Source organism: Callorhinchus milii, unplaced genomic scaffold (assembly GCF_018977255.1).
Source record: "Callorhinchus milii isolate IMCB2004 unplaced genomic scaffold, IMCB_Cmil_1.0 Scaffold13, whole genome shotgun sequence".
Taxonomy (NCBI): Eukaryota; Metazoa; Chordata; class Chondrichthyes; order Chimaeriformes; family Callorhinchidae; genus Callorhinchus; species Callorhinchus milii.
Window position 1 is genome coordinate 14,127,549 of NW_024704754.1, and position 19,190 is coordinate 14,146,738.

Below are 19,190 nucleotides of genomic sequence, written 5' to 3' on the forward strand. Positions count from 1 at the left end.
TGTATCTGTAATAATGATACTTTTTACATAGCACTTTTCACATCAAAGTATGTCTCAAAGTGCTTCACAGGATATACTGTAAAGTGTAGTGAATGTATTTTGTGGGCGAACATGGCAGCCAATTTGCACTCCGCATTGTCCTACAAATAGCCATGAAGTGAATGAGCATTTTTTTTATTTGGAGGATTGGTGCCCAGGGCACTTGGAGAAATTCCCTTCTGTTTTCGAATAGTGCCATACAATCTTTAAAATAAATAAAATTGGTCATTCACTTCATGGCTTTTGTGGGAAAGGGTGGATTAAACCAAGGTCTTTGTCTGCCTGTTCAGGGGAACACTAACGATTTCATGATACTATTTGAAAAGAGCAGTGAGTTTTTACCAGTTTTCTGGCCAACATTCCCTCAGTTTAAATTGGTCATTCATTTAATAATAATAATCCTTGCATTTAATATAGAGCTTTATCACGTTGTTGATGTCTCAAGCACTTCACTAGATGTACTGTAAAGTAGTTTGACTATTTTGTGAGCGAAAATGGCTATGGGGCTTTTGTACCCAAATTGGCTGCTGCTAACGAATACACGGTCACAACACTTTACAACACATTATGTGAATTGCTTTAGTTACATGATAAAGTCAAATGCAAATTATTTAATTGTACTTATTTCTATGAACACTATCATTTCAGTTTTTAACGCTCCTGTCACTCTACCCTCGAGTTTTCTATTAGATATTAAGCTTGTTTAAACCTGAAAATTGTTATCTTGTATGAGGAATGCAAATGGGAATTTCGGCACCATCAATTGATGCTTTTATGGTTACCATAGAGTGTGGTCCTGCCTGTTTGTACTTTGCCTTGCAAGGTTGGATGCTCGTTTATGCCTCCGGAGTGTCAAAGAATAAGTGCTCCCGGACGCTACCTCGCATGAAGGGCCCTGAATAAATGGAAAAAAAGCAAGCTGTTGAATAGGTCTGGAGTTGGGGCTGGGAGCCACCACGTGGCCCTCCAATAGACCAGAGGTCTAATGCATCTGAGCATGCACGTCCAATTTCTGCCGAGGGCCTGCACCAGTCACAGTATAGGGCAGGAGGCCTTAATGATGCAAGACGCCATTCTTATAGATGCAACCAATGTTACATTGTAAGTACTTACAAGAATTTCTAGAATGTGACAAGTGGTGTGTTAAGTGGAATGACAATTAAACTGAGTCCCTTGTTAACATTTTGCATGGGAGGCAGTGGGATAATGACATCACGGTTACTTAAGTGGTCATGATCAGTTATGCCAGGTTCTTGAGTTATCCAGAATGTTTTGTAATTTGTCTCCGGGGCTCTCTTTGCTTCCCCCCCCATCACCCTCTATTGGGGACTAACTGGTTGTTTTTGCATGGCAAGCCATTTCCCCGTTAATCCATTTGTGCCTGGTTTCTTTCAATACCGATTTGTAAAAGCATTTTAGAGCGTTTCCACTCAGTGGAAACAAATGTAAGGCGATAAATATACGATGACGGGACAGCAGATTTAAAAGCAAGTTTGAGAGGGACCTTGTCACGCAGAGCATAGTGAGGAAGTTGTGGTTGAAGCAAATAGCTACAGTATATTTAAGAGAACTACAGGAGGCGGAAAGGAATAGAGGAGATGAGCTAAGGGGAATAGAAAGGTGATGGGGTAGTTTGGAGTATTAGCACCAGCAGGGACAGAGCCAAATGGCCTGTTTCCATACTGTATCAGTCGATGGAACTCTTTAACCATTTTGTGTGCTTGCTTTAGGAATGTGCTCCTTGTAATTAAGCAAGCACTGTGGAGCCGATTAAAAATTTTCACGGTAGGCAGGAGTTGAGGAATCGCTATCTATAGAGACCTACAATTGTCACAAGGAGAAAGATGGCATGACTATAGATAGCCTAGACCAGGATGGTCCAACTGGCGGGTCGCATCTGACCCTCCATTTCATCTGGCCTACCCACTCCCTCCATAACCCGTAAATGTTATGTTTCTGGAAGAGAAACACAAAAATATTGCTTATGAGGCCGCGGGTGTTTCCCAGATAGCGCATCCAGCCATCAACAGCCAAAAGGTTGGATTACCCTGGCCTAGACCATGTGTTGTGACTAAAGAATTGAGAATGGAGGAAAGTTTACAGTATCAGAGAGAAGACTGACACAGTAATGAAAAACATTTCATTGTCATGCTGTAGTTAGAATTCAATGCCCCAATCATATTTCACAATTAGCACGATCTGACAGTGTTTAAAATAGATTGATTCAGCTGTGAACCTGCTTCCAAAACTCCCACCAGAAGGTGCTTTCAAAATGGAATTGATTTACTGGTTCTGGTATGGAAGACTAAAATTGAACTTTAAAATCACAAAGAAATTATATTTTGAAGTTTCTAGGCCACCTTCCAACTTTTTGATGTTATCAAAGTACTGGTTGCTGAGTCATTTCTTTGAAAATCAGCTTTTTGAAAGTGAATTCATGGTACTCGCTCCGAGGTGGAAAATTCAAGGCAAACTGAGGCATGTGGAGTAAGGAAACTTGCCCAACTTTTTACCCTGCCCGGGAATTGAACCCAGGTCCTCTCACTTGCGCTCTAACCACTAAGCTACAAGTCCTGTGATACTGCACTATGACATGAATCAAGGAAGGGAGAAATTAGAGTAAATAATTACTTTTAGATGTTACCAGCAAACCCACACAGTCACCTTATTCAATGCAAGCACAAGAAGTATGGGATAGAGATTATGAGTGATGAACATTAATGCCTTCAAAAGCCTTCCCCACCCCCTCCCCCCCCACTCACTGTGCAAAGCCTAATTATTGAAACCTTGCTGCTGCCCTGAAATCAGCCATCACAGAATCGACCATGAAGTGTACCTACCAACAACCTTTTGTCTGTATGATTCAGCATATACCTTTATCGGCTGCCAGAGAAATTGTCCTAAAACTTTCATTCATCGTGATAGAGGTGAGTGTAGTTAACTGTTGTCGACACAAGATTACTGAAGAATTCTGAAAGCATTCAGATGCTGGAGGTCAATTGCATCAGTTGCATAAATATTCTGATATATAGCTGCTTTGGAAGAAAAACATTGAAAATTTGATACTTGTGTTCACACAACAATAAATATCTCTGGACAAAATAAACTGTATTATGACTGTCTAATGTGGTGATCTGTATAATGCATTGATGTGTGGATACCTTTTTCAGCGTGTTTTAGTTTTCCAGCAGTGGATGGGAAGTTTATTCTGCCTGCCATTTTTCTAAAATCCAATTTTTTTTTATTAACCCCACTTCCCAGATTTCTCTGTACTACTTAAACTTTTAAACTTTGTTGGCTTCCACAGGTGTTTGCTGTTTATTCGATATAGATTTCGCAACATTTGGAAGGGGATTGTGAATGTTACAGTACACTACCCTGGCTTAACTAGTCACTACTGCTTAAATCACCATGCTGTCAATATTCTAGCTGGTTCTCATGCAAAATGTTAATTAGCGACTCAGCTTTACTTGTCACTCTGCTTAGCATGTAATTACAGTAAAACTTGCATCTTTATAAATCATGTAATTGCCTAAGTTGTATATTCACTCGAGTACCATTTAGTTTCCTATCAAAACCAATTAGATTTCTTTGCACTACTCGTATTAATCACCTCCTAACTCATGCATAACCCCCACCCTCATATTACTCCTGCATTTACTGGCTGCATTAAATCGCAAGAAATGCGATTTAATGCAGCCGGTAAATGTATTAAATCGCATTTCCTGTTGACGCATGCGCAGAAGAACTTCCATTTCTGATGCTTGCATTAAGTGCATATGTGGCAACGGGTGAAGAGGCATTGAATTGTGGGAGATGTAGTCCTGACCCGCCATCGCATGTGCACTTACTGGCTGCACTGAATTGCGCTCGTGCAGAGTCGATTATTGATTGACTTGGATTTTACCTGCAACTTGGACTTCGCTTGTTGTATTAAATGCTATGGTCCCAGCTGATGCGACTTATGTGAGTTTTACTGTAGCCACATTCTAGAAGTTCTTGTAAGTGCTTTGTTGCATTTCAGGGGTCCCATTTTCCTGTGATTGGTGTGGGTTGGGCGCTCATACTCGCTCAGATGCACCTCTAGTCTATTGGAGGGTCGCGCTGTAGCTTCCTCCCCTGCCTCTCACTCTAATCTTTTTATAGGATGGAAGGCCCCTGAAATGCAATGCACGGCCCTCCAATACACTGGAGGTTTCTGCAATGCATCTGAGCACTCGCACCCAGCCTCCTCCAACCATCCGCATCAGTCACAGCGCTCCCGTGTGACCAGGCAGGATCTATGCATAACTCAACTCTCCAGATAACTTGTTGCTAATTTATCTGGGGTTTACTGTATTTGAAACCGTTGAGGAGTAGACTTTGTATGTTGAATTTCAGATGATGTGATAAGTAACATTGAAGATGATGTCTGTTAGACATTAATAAGATACCAAATTTACAATCTCGTCACAAACCCAGTGAAGCTAGATCTTCAAGTTGTTCAAGACGTGTAAACCGACGGCTATCTGGAACTGGACAGTCTTGTTCAGGCCTCCCTATTCATTGTGGTTGCTTCAGTATGTGGGAATGCTGCTCACAATCCACATCTTAATTCATGTCATTGCACTGAATTTCTCCAAGTCACGTTTCCACTCTACACAAAATGCCTCCTTTTTAACCATCTCAAAAGTAGCTCTAAGGCATAAAGCTGGAAAAAGGTTAGCATACCACTATCTGTGGGTAAGTCAGTCAATTGTTCTTGAAAAGGCATTGCTGCGTGTGCCTTGTAGAGAAGAGAAAATGTAGGAACGTCTTTTGTTTACTGAACTGTTCATAGGACTACAATTTCTTCTGTGGGTTGCCGGTCCTTTTCAGAACTTCCATAGGGCTTTGGCGCAGTTAAATTCCAATGCAACCCCCATTTTGTTTTTTTTGAGCTCTGTAGAAAAAAGTGTATCATGTCTTCAGTCCCACACACCCCAGTTTGTTCAGCGGCCTAACAGATAGAACAAGGGAGAGGTGTGCAAAGTATCAAAGATAAGTGTGCTGTGCTTTCTACCTCTTGAACCAATTACAGAACATTTCCACCTTGTCCTTCCATTATATTTGAAATTTCTGGTGCCTAGATGTAGAAACTTGTTCTTTTGGGCAGTGAGATTAAGCTTGCTGAGGAGAATGTGTCTGACAGATGATTATGGGTTGCCTCAGTGCATTGCGGAATTGTGTGTTGGCATGTAACGAATGTCGGATGAAGTGGACAATGGTAATACTGCATATGGATCCATGCAGAGACTGAATGGACATCTGATTAGTGCTGAGTTTACACAAACAGCATCAAGAATGAGAAAAGCCCTTTTAGCCTACTGAAACTAATTGCTCTTGTTCTGGTCTGTCGGAGCTTTTCAGTGGGTGGTTGGTACATGAAAGTCCATCAATTCTTTTAAAAGGGCGCATGATAAATGGGGAGTGAGCAGGAGAGTGGGATTAGATGAGATGGCTCATTTGTAGAAACTACCATTGCAGACTTGTTGGGATGCATGGTCTGTTTCTATCAATACAGCCTATGATTTTATGCTTCTGTTTGTGTCTATCCAATTGTCCTGTGCCACATTTCTCAAAACAAAGAAAAATCCTGCATGTACTTAGTGTATAAAATAGGATGGTCAAGAGGATGAATTGTTGATTCACAAGAACATAAGAAATAGGAGCAGGAGTAGGCCATTCGGCCCCTCGAGCCTACTCCGCCATTTAATAAGATAGTGGCTGATCTTCTAACCTAATTCCATTTACCTGCCCTATCCCCATATCCCTTAGTCCTTTTAGTTTTTAAAAATCTATCGATCTCAGTCTTGAGTATGTTCAATGACTGAGCATCCACAGCCTTCTGGGGTAGAGAATTACATAAATTAACTACCCCCTGAGTAAAGAAATGTTTTCTCAACTCAGTTTTAAAGGGCTGACTTTTAATCCTGAGACTATGACACCTAGTTTTAGATTCTCCAAACAGGGGAAAAAGTCTCACACTATCTACCCTGTCAAGACCCTTAAGAATCTTTAGATTTCTATACGTTCACCTCTAATTCTTCCATATTGTAGAGAGTATAGGCCTAGTCTACTCAACCTCTCCTCGTAGGTCAACCCCTTCATCCCAGGAACTAACCTAGTGAACCTACGTTGCACCTCCTCTAAGGCGAGTATATCCTTTCTTAGATAAGAAGACCAAAACTGCACACAATATTACAGGTGCGGTCTCACCAAGGTCCTGTACAATTGCAGCAAGACTTCCCTACTCTTATACTCTAATCCCTTTGCACTAAATGCTAACATGCTATTAGCCTTCCTAATTGCTTGCTGTACCTGCAAACTAACTTTCTGTGATTGGTATACAAGGACACCTAAATCCCTCTGAATACTAACACTATTTAGTCTCTCCCGCTCTAGAAAATAATCTGCTTTTCTATTTTTTTCTACCTAGGTGAATAACTTCACACTTCCCCACATTATACTCTATCTGCCACCTTCTTGCCCACTCACTTAACCTGTCTATGTCCCTTTGCATTCTCCTTCTGTCCTCCTCCCAGTTTACTTTCCTAACCTAGCTTTGTATCGTCTGTGAATTTAGATACGTTAAGCTCTATTTCCTCATCTAAGTCATTAAGCTGGGTTTGAAACATACCATGTGCATTTGCCCTTGAGGAAAAAGAGAGAATTCATTTTTATAGCACCTCTCTTGGAATATAAAGTGTTTTACAGTAATTACTGTGGATTGCAGTCACTGTTTTTGTAGTCAAGCATAGCAGCTGTTTTATACATAGAAAGTTTCTATAAACAGGCATGAGGTTTTGAATGAACAGTTTATTTGGAGGATTTGGCCAGGACACCAAGAGAAACGCCCGTCTGTTCACAAACAATGTCATGGAATTTTTAACATGGTCACTTCAATCCACGACTGTTTATGGGACCCTGCTGTGCGGAATTGGTTACTACGTATCGCCCAGAAAATATACAGTCAATTCACTTTACAGTATATTCTGTGAAGCTCTTTAGACGTCTCGAAGAAGTGATAAGGTGCGATATCAAATGCAAGGATTATTATCCACCTGAACAGGTAGACAAATCTCCGTTTAACGTTGCCTCCAGCAGTGTAACTCTTCCCCAGCACCGCACCATGAAGTCAAGTCCTGTTGTGGGGTTTGAAACCACAACCTTTAATTCAGAGGCCAAAGTGCTGCTGATTTAAGTATTCATGTTCCATACATTGCAAAACTGCTGAGAATCCAGATACTGGAAGTTCATCATTTGAGCTTTATTTTAAAGGTTCATCTGTTACTTTGCATGAGGCATGTGTTGAAAATGTACACGTGTCTACTGGGAGGCATTTCTATAAAAGTATATGTGCATTAGCCTCTTACATTGACTTCCTAATCTGGCCTTCAAGGTGTTAAACATTTTCAGAATGTGCATGAGCTTCTCACTTCCTTATTTGAAATCTTGTGATCGTAAACTAGACTAAAAATGGTGTGATCATCAATTTAAATTTATAGATGTTAGATAAAGTGTGTTTTCTAAATTTTTTAATCATTTTTTTCTCCCCTCTGGAATAACACTATTTGAAAGTTGAGTGGCTAAAATCATAAGAAATATGCTCTGTTAAAAAATATCATTGTTTCAGCTGTTTAATTGGATCATGTTTTTTTTAAATAAGGAGGTAAATTACTGATGAACTGAACTTGGAGCATATAAATGAACAGAGGGGTTTTCAGCCCAATGGCAAACTGCATCAATTACACTGTAGCACTACCTCCTCCCCAATCCTCCCCCGATGTTTTCACATTTCTCTCAATGTTTCTATTTACCAACTCATGTCTATCTCCTACTTGAATCCATTAGCCTTAATAACCCTCTACACCTGTACATTATTGAACGCCAGTGTGTTAGAAGCTACTTCACATGATGCTGGTTTCCTTATAAAGAGGGTGCCACTATTGGTTTCTGGTACACTGACCTTCCGGCTTCCGAGACCGGAAGTAATGGCAATTGTCCCAAAACATGTCTGACCCAGAAGTCGGCCATGTTTTAGCATTGATGAAAGTCAGTTGGCTTTCTGTGTACGTGCACAATGCACAGGTTGTTCTTGATTGTACTGGCTACCATATTACAACAGGGTATGTGGAATAAACTCAAGAGTCAGGAAATTCAAGAGGAATTTAGATACAGAGTAGCTATTTGGAAAGTAAATTGCTTGAGGTGTCTGAGAGTTGTATAGTTTTTAGATTAATATGATTCAGAACGAAGATCCTGGTTCTATTATGTTTCATCCCAGCTTGTGGTTTGCTGAGACCAAATGTAATATCCCAACAGGTCAAATGTAAAGGTCCTACTGCAAGCTTATGTAGGAAGCAATTTCATGATTTTTTTAACAGTTGAATATTTGAAACTTAGTGAACTACGCGGTAAACAAGACTGATGAAGAAACATTGATTTAATGAACGCTCTTGGACGTGATGACATCCAATGTGTTTACATGCCAGATTTGGAAGTGCAAGTTACTTGGGATAGTCTGGTACCTGCTGTGTTTTGAAGCTCTGTTCTGTGTCACGCTGTGGATTGGCAATGTAATGGACTTTCCTCTGACTTTTGTTGCATTCTAAATGTTTGACATTATACTGGCATTTATTTCTGTGAATCAACTAAACATAGTAACTGGTGTGTTTCAATATGAATGACTTTGCTGTGTTTCTATCTTTCTTTAAATAGGCACCCATTATAATATCATGTAGCATGATATTATAATGGGTGCCTGTTTAAAAAAAGATCCAATCACTCAACTAGATTGTCTCAAACATGTTACTGCTTTAATATATTAAAAGGAATATTCATCTGCAAGAATACATCTGAGAAATTTAATTATCTGCAAAACAAATTTTGAGTTTTGCACTTTGCATGAATGCTTACATTTGCCGCATTGAAATTCATTGTGATTTTTTTCTGCTGTTTTTTGCCGCAAACCGAATTGCCATATGTATCTAAGTGAGTGGTATGATTTGGGATTGACATTAAGTGGTTATTTTGAACAATGGTCTCTAGAGATGGTTTTTGAAACACGCATTTTGAGTGTTGATCTTGCACAGCATTAAAGTAATATTGTAATTAAGTGCAACACACTTGCTGTAAACAACTTTTTTTTAATCTAGCACTTCAAATCACACAGTTGATTTATGAGCCCGAACTTTGCTGGTTGTGGGGTGGGGGATGCGAAAGCTTGGTCGCAAAGACGGATTTTGGAAGTGGGAATGGAGAGGGAAAGGCAGAGAGACTGCAGGATGTCATCAAATTGAACACATTCACTTCATTGTGTGATTTCCCCTTCCACCCCACCATCTCTTTTGTGAAAATATTCAGTTCTGTGTACAGGCAATCTGGACAAAATGTTTATATTCTAAACCGCACACAATACTCTAATCACAATAAGGTTGATTTCCAACCCCCTCCAATGCAGATAGGACAATGCAGACTTTCACAGCTTCATAAATATGAAAGGAGAATTGACTTGTAAAAGAGGTGCTTTAATGCACAAATGGATTTTTTTCACCGAGAAGCATGTGATTTCCCTAAGACTTTTTACGTGCTTGGATCTAGTTGTACATGCCACGACTATTTGTGGGATGCTGCTGTTGGCTGCTGAGTTTCTCTCACAAAATTTACAGTCTGTTCACTTTACAGTATACTCTGAAGCGCTTTGAGACATCTCGAAGACCTGATAGGCGATATATCAAATACAAGGATTATTATTATTTGGAATTCTTGCATTTTAGGCCATATTTCAATAAAACCTTGATACAATCACTTAATTTTTAAAAAATCAAATTGGCTACTATATTGGTTGAATATGCTTAGCCAAATTTACCCCTTACTGAAAATCTTTTCTCCTATAATGTCTTCATCTACATATAAGTAGCTGTGCACCCAAAACACCAGGCCTGACTATTTGTCCCATCGCCAACTCCACCTTCCAACTTGAAAAAAAATCTCAGTGCATGCTGCTGAGCTTCAATACTTTAATTTAATTTTAGTTAATAATGTGTCTGGAGCCCTTTGTATTTACAGTTTCTAGCTGTAATTTATTTGAAGCACAGAAAATTTACTAATCAATTCCTCTTTGTTTAGGAATGGAACCAGTATGATTTCGCTCATCATTCCTCCCAAAGACCAGATCTCAAGAGTTGCCAAGATGTTGGCAGATGAGTTTGGTACAGCATCAAACATCAAATCTCGAGTGAACCGCCTGTCTGTGCTGGGGGCCATTACATCTGTACAGCAGCGTCTTAAACTATACAATAAAGGTAAGGTTCTTTGCCATGAAGCATCAATTTCTCTGGTTTAGTTTGTTTTTGTTGGGCATGTTACTGCACTATTCTTGCCAGCTCCAGGTGCTTTGACTATTCTCTTCAGATTGAAATAATTTGAGTTTAAAGTTGCTTGAATTAGATTATGTAACAGAGAACAAACCCTACATCCTCGGATACTCTTTCCTTTAACATCTGAGGTGTGGCCCCTCCTAGGGAGGCACTAGTAATCATTGTTTTTGGCAGTTAATATCACCACATGTAGTTAGAATATACAGAAATAGTTTGATTTGGCTTGTTATGTTTGAGCTTTTACCAAAACATAGATCGTTTACGCCAGACTCTCCTCTAGTAAGTAAGTCTATTTAAAAATTGGTTCTATTCGTCATTGTTCTTTGTTTTTATTTGACTAAACTTGAGAGAATTTTTCAGACTTAAGGGAAATTGATGCATGCATAACTTTGCTTTAGTGGCTCATTGTACTGAGAATGTAGCTGCTTTCTTCCCCAAAGTCAAATGTTGGATTGAAAATGATCAGCAACCAGAGAAAATTAACAACAGCTAGAGCAAATGAACTTGGAAAATGTGCCTTTGCATTTTTCTAATTTTTATAAAAGTATTTATGACAAATATAAGAAAGGGGGGAACGAAATGGAGCTGTAGAGTGCTTCACAGTCGACACAAATTCCAGCAACTGTTCTTAGAAACATAATATGTTATTTTCAGTCACATTGCTCATGTCTTTTTGAAGATTACCTTTTGTATGTAATGAATCTAGTGTACACACATAAAGTTTCTACAAGGGAACCTATTACATGTACAATAAAACCCTAGGGTTAAGCATAAGTCTTATCTTTAGAAATCTTATAATCGCCTAGTCTTGCATTCACCCGAGCCTCATTCAGATTCTCATCAAGACCACTTTGATTTCTTTACACAACTCGTATTAATCACCTCCTAACATGTAACATCGTTCCCCTATCCTTCGTTACTCCAGCACTTACCATCTGCATTGAATCACGAGAAGTGACGTCCTTACCCGTCGGCACATGTGCTCTTACCTCCCGACTGCATTGAATCGAGGTCACCTCCTGCGCAGAATAACTTCATTTCCTGTGATTCTATTGCTTGCTGCTGCGTGTGCATGCGATGAGGGTCGAGGCGCATTGAATCGTGGGAAATGTAGTCTTGAACCGTCACCGCATGCGCACTTGGCAGCTGCAGTGACAAATTAATGCATTACCATTTAGAATCATACAGTGCAGAAGGAGGCCATTCGGCCAATCGTGTCTTTGAAAAGAGCTGTCCAATTCAATCCCACTCCCTCGCGCTCTCCCCATAGCACTACAAATTTGTCCTCCCCAAATAATTCTCTCTTAAAAGTTGTTATTGAATTGGCTTCCACCAACCTTTCAGGCAATGCGTTCCAGATCTGAACAACTCGCTGTATGTGTGTGTGTATACATATTATATATATATAAAATCTCCTCACCTCCCCTCTGTTTCAACAACTATTTTAAATCGATGCCCTCGGTTACTGACCCACCTGCCAGTGGAAATAGTTTCTCCTTGTTCACCCTATTGAATTTCCTCATAATTTTGAAAACTTCTATTAAGTCTCCCCTTAACCTTCTCCACTCCAAGGAGAATAATCCTAGCTTCTCTAGCCTCTCCTGATAACTGAAGTCCCTCATTCCCGGTACCATCCCGGTAACTCTCCTTTGCACCCTCTCCAGTGCCTTGACTTCCTTCCTAAAGTGGGTGCCCAGAATTGAACACAGTCTCTAGATGAGGCCTAACCAGTGTCTGAGAAAGGTTCATCAGAACCATAACCATCATTATCACTTACTGACAAAAAAATGACCACCTTCTAGATTGTCAAGAACAGCAACAACTTGGATTAATATAGCACCCTTCGCGTGGGTTAGTGTCCTGGATTGCTTGAACATTGGTTACTGCACATAGTTAAGTTAAGCTCCGATATAGGGGTGAAAACTTTTTGTGGGGTAAAATTGTGAAATCTGTGCAGGCTGATGATGTAATCAGATTCACAATTTTACCCAAACCGTGTAGTGAAGAGGTGTGATCCAGGCAAGTACATGTATGGACATGCATACACACAGAGCTGGAGGCTGAGGAATTCTCATCCACACAAACTCAGACAGATAAGGAGGTGGAATACCCAAACCTGATATCTGGACTAGTTTCATATCCACAATAGGTCCAGTCCTAATCAGTAGAGATATCTGACCTTATTGTATTTTTAATGTATTTTGGTAATTTGTGAGTTGGAGAAACTTGAACATGCCATAGATCAAGGTCAAAATCCCATACAAGCTTAAATGAAATGGTGCAGTAGCTGTTGAGGAGGATGCTGCAGTAGCTGTGAAGAAGTTCTATATTTTTGTAGCATTTTATCATGTTAGTCACCAGGCAAAGCTTCCTTCATTACTGTCATGGAATCTTTACTATCTACTTAAGCATCTCATCAGAAGAATGGAGCTTCCATAGTGTAGCAATCTCCCGGTAAGATGGTGGAGTGTCAGCTTATGCTTACATACCCTCAAAGGCAATACGTGTAGAATCTACAGAACAGAAACCAACCTGTGAAGAGCAAAATGATTTAATCATATTACTGAGGAGCTGAGCCTTTTAATTGTGAATTTTGTTCATTTTTAAAAAATGAGGCCAGGAAGATGCCTAAAGTGATGTCAGAAGCCCAGCAGAACCAAAATGTGGAAATAGGGATGGAAGGGGGGAGAGCAGAACAGTAGTTTTTGAAAGCATGAAAGAGAACTTTACAAGTAACCAAAACTACTGAAGTTCAAAATTTTCAAATTTATATGTTAAATAAGTGTTTTATCAGTTGTTGGTTATGTTCCCGATTCTGAAACAAAGAATGCCAACTCTTGTTGGTTTAGGGGATGCAATGATATTCTTGACCAATCTTGTGTGGGAACTGCACCAACTGTTTTTGGTGCTCACTTCTCTGAGGGGGAGGGGGGTTGGGGGTTGTTCCAAACCTCGTGTTTGGCTTGTTTTTATGAAAACTGGAAATGTTGTTCCTCCCGATCTGACTGAGTCTTCACAAAGTGAAGAGAAAGTGTTTGACTTGCCTTTGTCTTTTGCTTGATGCGAGCAATCAGGAGTGCTGTTTAATTTGAATACTGAGCTTTTCATGCTTGTTTTTCAGTACCTCCTAATGGTCTCGTTGTCTACTGTGGAACAATTGTAACTGAAGAGGGCAAAGAAAAGAAAGTTAACATAGATTTTGAGCCCTTTAAACCTATAAACACATCACTATATCTCTGTGACAACAAATTTCATACAGAGGTAAGTAACCTGAAAGATCTGTGCTCAGTTAAGTTGGTACTGTACTTGCTTTCGGTCATGTGCCAAATAGCTATTTTGCTCATCAAATACTCTTTTTAAAGGCTATATTGAATATTTGGCTATCCATAAAGGAACAGATTTCAAGTGAATTGATTGCTTTACATTTGTTAAGCTAAACCAAACAGTTCAGGAAGGGTGCGCTTCAGTTTAAATCAATTCCATATGCTGTTGGTGGTGGTGTCCAAAGATCTGGCTGTGATTTGAAATGGATGTAGAGGGATTAATTTCTAGATCAAGATCTTGCTGATCATACATATCAAATTTAGACGTGTGGCAAATGAGAAGTATCCAGGAATCTAAGACATCTTAGCAGAGGTTTTACTTGGGTCAGCCAGGTTGCTGATATGCATGGAAATCCAGCACCATGCTTACAAGTTTTTAAACTACATTGAGAATTCCACATCCGGGCTATCTACACATGGAAATTTTCCTGTATCTGGAATGAAATGCCTGGCTTGGTTGGTAGCAAAACACAACACAAAACACAGTCACTGCAATTTGCAGTATATCCATTGAAGCACTTTGAGACATCCTCCCAATGTGAATGGCACTATACTAATAGTAAGGAATATTATCATCCACAAGTAGATCAGATTCTTTCCTGATCCTTGATGCTCCAGTACAGTTCAGTAGTTTCCAAAGTGTCATGATTTTCCTCCTCCTGACATTCTTTGATTGTTGAGTATTTGTGAGTTGATGTGGCTAACTTTGGCTGTTTCCTTCAAAGGCTTTGACTGCTCTCTTGTCGGATGACAGCAAGTTTGGATTCATTGTTATCGATGGCAGTGGTGCACTGTTCGGCACTCTCCAGGGAAACACGCGAGAAGTACTGCACAAGTTCACAGTGGATCTTCCAAAGAAGCACGGTAAGAAAATGAAGCTCTATGAGTAAATTAGTGGATTGTAAGGGTGCTGCTAACTTGATTGTCGTTTATCCTGATGATTTTCCAGATCTACTTTTTAAATGCTTAGGCTTCCCTTGTTGATTAATAAATAGTTCCATAGTTTTCCTTACAGACTCCTGTAATGTTGCAAGTTGTGGCCATGCCGTTTTGCATCAAGTGCTCGGTTTGCAAGATTGATACACCAAGGATTTAGCCAGTAGACACATACTTTGCCTGTCGAACCTCTTAATGCTCTCAGTACTACTGTGTGTAGTGAGCCTCACTGTAGATTCTGGAGAGGGGCTTCTTTGAGGCTGAAGTGGCAACACATTGGAAGAAACATGCATTCAAACCATCTTCAAATTGCCAAATATTTTAACTGTTAATCATTCAATGCTATTTTTTTTTAAAAAAAAACAAGACATAACTCTCTCATTTGTGTTTTGTGGAGGGTGAGTGGTGTTGTATTTAGTTGATTATACTATAATGCTGTCTTGTATACGATCCATGTTTAAGGCCAGATGGGATGTGCAGTGGGTATGCATTTTAATGTTCAGTTGAGGGTGATGCTTTGATTCGATGCACTTTAGTGGGAAAACATTTAATGCTACCAGAATAGTAATTCAGCGCTTTGGGATGTCCTCCCGACAACAACAACAAGATTCCATTTATAAAGCGCCTTTCACGTCAGGAGGACGTCCCAAGGCGCTGCACAGTTGGGTCATGACCCGAGCAGGGGGGAAATGGTCAGGGTGAGGGGAGGGGAGGGAGCGAGGAGGGGGGAAATGGTCAGGGTGAGGGGAGGGATGGGAGGGAGCGAGAAGGGGGAAGAGAGTCGAGAGGGGAGCTGAAGGCTCGGTCAAAGAGAAAGGTTTTGAGACCGGCCTTGAAGGAGGAGAGGGAGGAAGCGGCGAAGGCACTGGGGGATAGAGTTCCAGAGCCTCGGGGCTGAGAGGCTGAAGGCCCGACCACCAATGGTAGGGCGATTGGGGCGGGGGACGTGGAGCAGACCGGAGCCAGAGGAACGGAGGGTACGGGCAGGTAGGTAGGGGGATAGTAGGTTGGAGAGGTAGGAGGGAGCAAGGCCGTGAATGGCCTTGTAGGTGAGGATGAGGATCTTGAAATCAATCCTCTGGGGGATGGGGAGCCAGTGGAGGCGAGCGAGGGTGGGAGTGATGTGGTCCCGAAGCCTGGTGCGGGACAGTACACGAGCTGCAGAGTTCTGAATGACCTGCAGTGTGGAGGGAGGTGGCGGGAAGGCCGGCGAGGAGAGAGTTCCCATAGTCCAGCCTTGAGGTGACAAAGGCGTGGACCAGGGTTTCAGCAGCGTGAGGGGTGAGGTAATGCCGTAGTCTGGCGATGTTCCGGAGGTGATGGAAGGCGGTGCCAGTTGTGGTGCGGATGTGAGGGAGAAAGGACAGCTCAGGGTCGAACAAAACGCCGAGGTTCCTGACTGGCTTTGAGAGGTGGAGAGTGCAGCCTTGGATGCTGATGGTGTCAGCGCCTGAGGTGCGGAGGCGCTGACGTGAGCCAATCAGGAGGGCCTCGGTTTTTCGCACGTTGAGCTGAAGAAAGTTGTCTCTCGTCCAGGACTCGATGTCGGACAGGCAGCTGTCAGGACATCGGTGGTCGTGGAGTTGAGAGTAGAGGAGGAAAGGTAGAGTTGGGTGTCATCCGCATACATGTGGAAGTTAACTCCATGTCTGCGGATGATGTCACCGAGGGGGAGCATATAGAGGGTGAAGAGGAGGGGACCGAGGACAGAGCCCTGAGGGACTCCACATGAGACAGTACGGGGGGTGGAGGAGAAGCCATTCGTCGAGACAAAGTGAAGACGGTGAGAAAGGTACGACCTAAACCACTCAAGGACAGTGCCTTGAAGGTTGAGGTGGGAGGACAAGCGGTGGAGTAGGATAGCGTGGTCGACCGTATCGAATGCATACAACGTGAAAGGTGCTCTATAAATATAATTTTGTTGTTGTTCCAATTTGTATTTGTCCCTTAGATCTTTAAAGGACTAAAGTTTGATTCATATTTCTTGCACTGTCAGTTCTTTGTGGGTGTTTTCTAGTTGAGCTTTAAAAACAAGTCTCTTGCATTTGAAGGCAGAGGAGGACAATCTGCATTGCGTTTTGCTCGTCTGAGAATGGAGAAGAGGCACAACTACGTGCGGAAAGTGGCGGAGACAGCCGTGCAGCTTTTCATCAGCAGCGATAAGGTGAACGTTGCCGGCTTGGTTCTGGCCGGATCAGCTGACTTCAAAACTGAGCTCAGTCAGTCTGACATGTTTGACCCGGTAAGTCCATGCTGAAACCTCAGTGCAATGCAATTTTAAAAATGACAGCCCAAGAACCCTTGCATTATCTTAAATTGCGCACAAAATGCGACATTTTTCTTTTGGCTTATGACCTCTGCTGCGAGTCAGCATGGAAGATACAACTAGTACGACATGAAAGGAAAAGCAAGACTAATGAATCAACAAACAAGTGACAGTTGATAAGTGCACCTGTAATCTCATGTATTTGTTTGCAAGGCCTGTGAAAACAGCATTTGGGAATTGTTTCAAGGTAGTGTATGTATTTGAGTCCCTGCCATAGCTATCCTGTGAGCTCCAATTTCTTCACGTTGCACCTAATTATGGTATTTTGTGACACTCAGCTCTTTTAAACCCTGTATCCTGTCTGTGACTAAGACTGCTTTTCTCCTCCATCACATGAGCTCTAGCTCTTCCACAACCCATATACTGTCTGTACTACGGGTTCCCATCATCCTATTCTCAACTTGCCCTCTGCAGATTTGACCTCGTTCTAATTTTCAAATCCCTCCTTCCTGTAGCACCACTCTTATGCGCACTGCCTCCACATTCATACCTGCAGTATGTCTCTCTACCATCGCGGCCAAACTTTCAGCCACCTGCTGCTCTATGGAATTTACTCACAAAATCTTTCCAACTCACCTTCTTCCCTTCTACAAACCTACTTCTTTAACAGACCTTTGTTCTCCCACTTTGTACCTTGCTCACACTGTCCTTATGAGAGTCATCTTCCTCCCTCACCCCCACCGCTAGCTTCTATAAAACACTTTGATTTTTTGAGATGTATTAAACGTGAATTCAAGTTGTTGTTTCTAAGTTGCTAAGTGGGATAAAGTAAATCCAAAACAATACTTCCAGATATGCCAAGTCATCGAGACAAGAGGTAAGCCTCAGGAAGCTTTCACGTGGATAGCACTCTGAGACTCTACCTGCATTGCATGAAGGGTACAATATAAATGCAAGTTGTTGATGTATTTTTACACAGAGGTTGATTAACAGCTGGAACAGGTTACTGAGAAGTATGGTTATAGGCAGGATACTGGACTCATTTGATAAACAGCTTGATATAGGAATGGGAATATCCTTGTTGATTCTCAAATGTTGAGATTTTACTGACCAGCTTTCTAAATTGTCTAATTTAAATGATCTTTTCCATAATACTGCTATAATATCTTGATGTTCTGGTGAGATATGAAACCAACGTCCCATCTGCCCGTAGAGGTGGATATTAAAGATCCCATGGTATTATTTGAAAAGAGAAGGGAGTTTCCAGGTGTCCTAGCCAACAATCCCCCAAATAAAATTTGGTCACTCACTCCATGGCTGTTTGTGGGATGTTGCTGTATGCAACTGACTGCCATGTTACACCCACAAAATATAGACAATCCACCACACAGTATATCCTGAGAAGCACTTTGTGACATCTCAATGACCTGATAAGACGCTATATCAAATGCAAGTATTATTATTAACTTTTGTTGATGTAAACCGTGTTTCTTTGGGGTCTGTTTGTGCGCAGAGGTTGCAGAGCAAAGTGCTGAAATTGGTGGATATCTCATACGGGGGAGAAAATGGTTTCAATCAAGCAATCGAGCTTTCAGCAGAAGTCTTGTCAAGTGTCAAGTTCATACAGGAAAAGAAACTAATAGGTAAGATTTGTCCTAAAATGTTATAAATTTCTCCTCTTATTGCTTGTGAAACTTTGCTATGTTGATTTACAGCCAACACATCAACTTTTGCTAAACTCCAATTTTAATTTGATACATTTTGAATGAAGTGCTAGAGCTGATAGGCATTTCTTTTGAGATGTTTGACTGTAAAAGGTGCTATATAAATGTAAATTGTTGTTGAATATTAATATTCTTTACTTGAGTCCGCAAGCTGGATTGGAAAGTTTTCAAGTCCAATGGGGAAATGTGACAATGTTATGCATAAACCATTTTAGTCAATTTTTCTTTAGCAGTGTTTCAATCCAATTTACATTTATATAGTGTAGTGTCTTTCACGTCAGAGGACATCTCAAAACTCTACATGGCTGGCTGGACACTCATGCTGGGGATGGAGCTGAGGAAGGCGGGAGGGATGTGGGGAAAGATGACCAAAAGCAAAGTCATAAAGAGGTGAATCTTGAGATGGTTCTTTGAAATTGGTGAGAGGCAAGTCAAAGGTACCCGGGAGCAGAATGGCTGATGATGGATAGGGTGGAGGATATGAAGCAGTCGGGTGTTTGCT

The 19,190-nt window shown here is 41.1% G+C and overlaps 1 protein-coding gene across 1 annotated transcript in view; it reads left to right on the forward strand.

Moving 5' to 3' along the window:
• The window catches only part of LOC103177312 (eukaryotic peptide chain release factor subunit 1), a 37,279-nt gene that overhangs the window by 6,669 nt on the left and 11,420 nt on the right, over positions 1-19,190 (forward strand). The window contains exons 2-6 of the mRNA XM_042339918.1: positions 10,189-10,364; positions 13,561-13,700; positions 14,488-14,626; positions 16,750-16,940; positions 18,478-18,607. Coding sequence (XP_042195852.1) covers positions 10,189-10,364; positions 13,561-13,700; positions 14,488-14,626; positions 16,750-16,940; positions 18,478-18,607 — 776 coding nt within the window. The remainder of the gene's footprint in view (positions 1-10,188; positions 10,365-13,560; positions 13,701-14,487; positions 14,627-16,749; positions 16,941-18,477; positions 18,608-19,190) is intronic.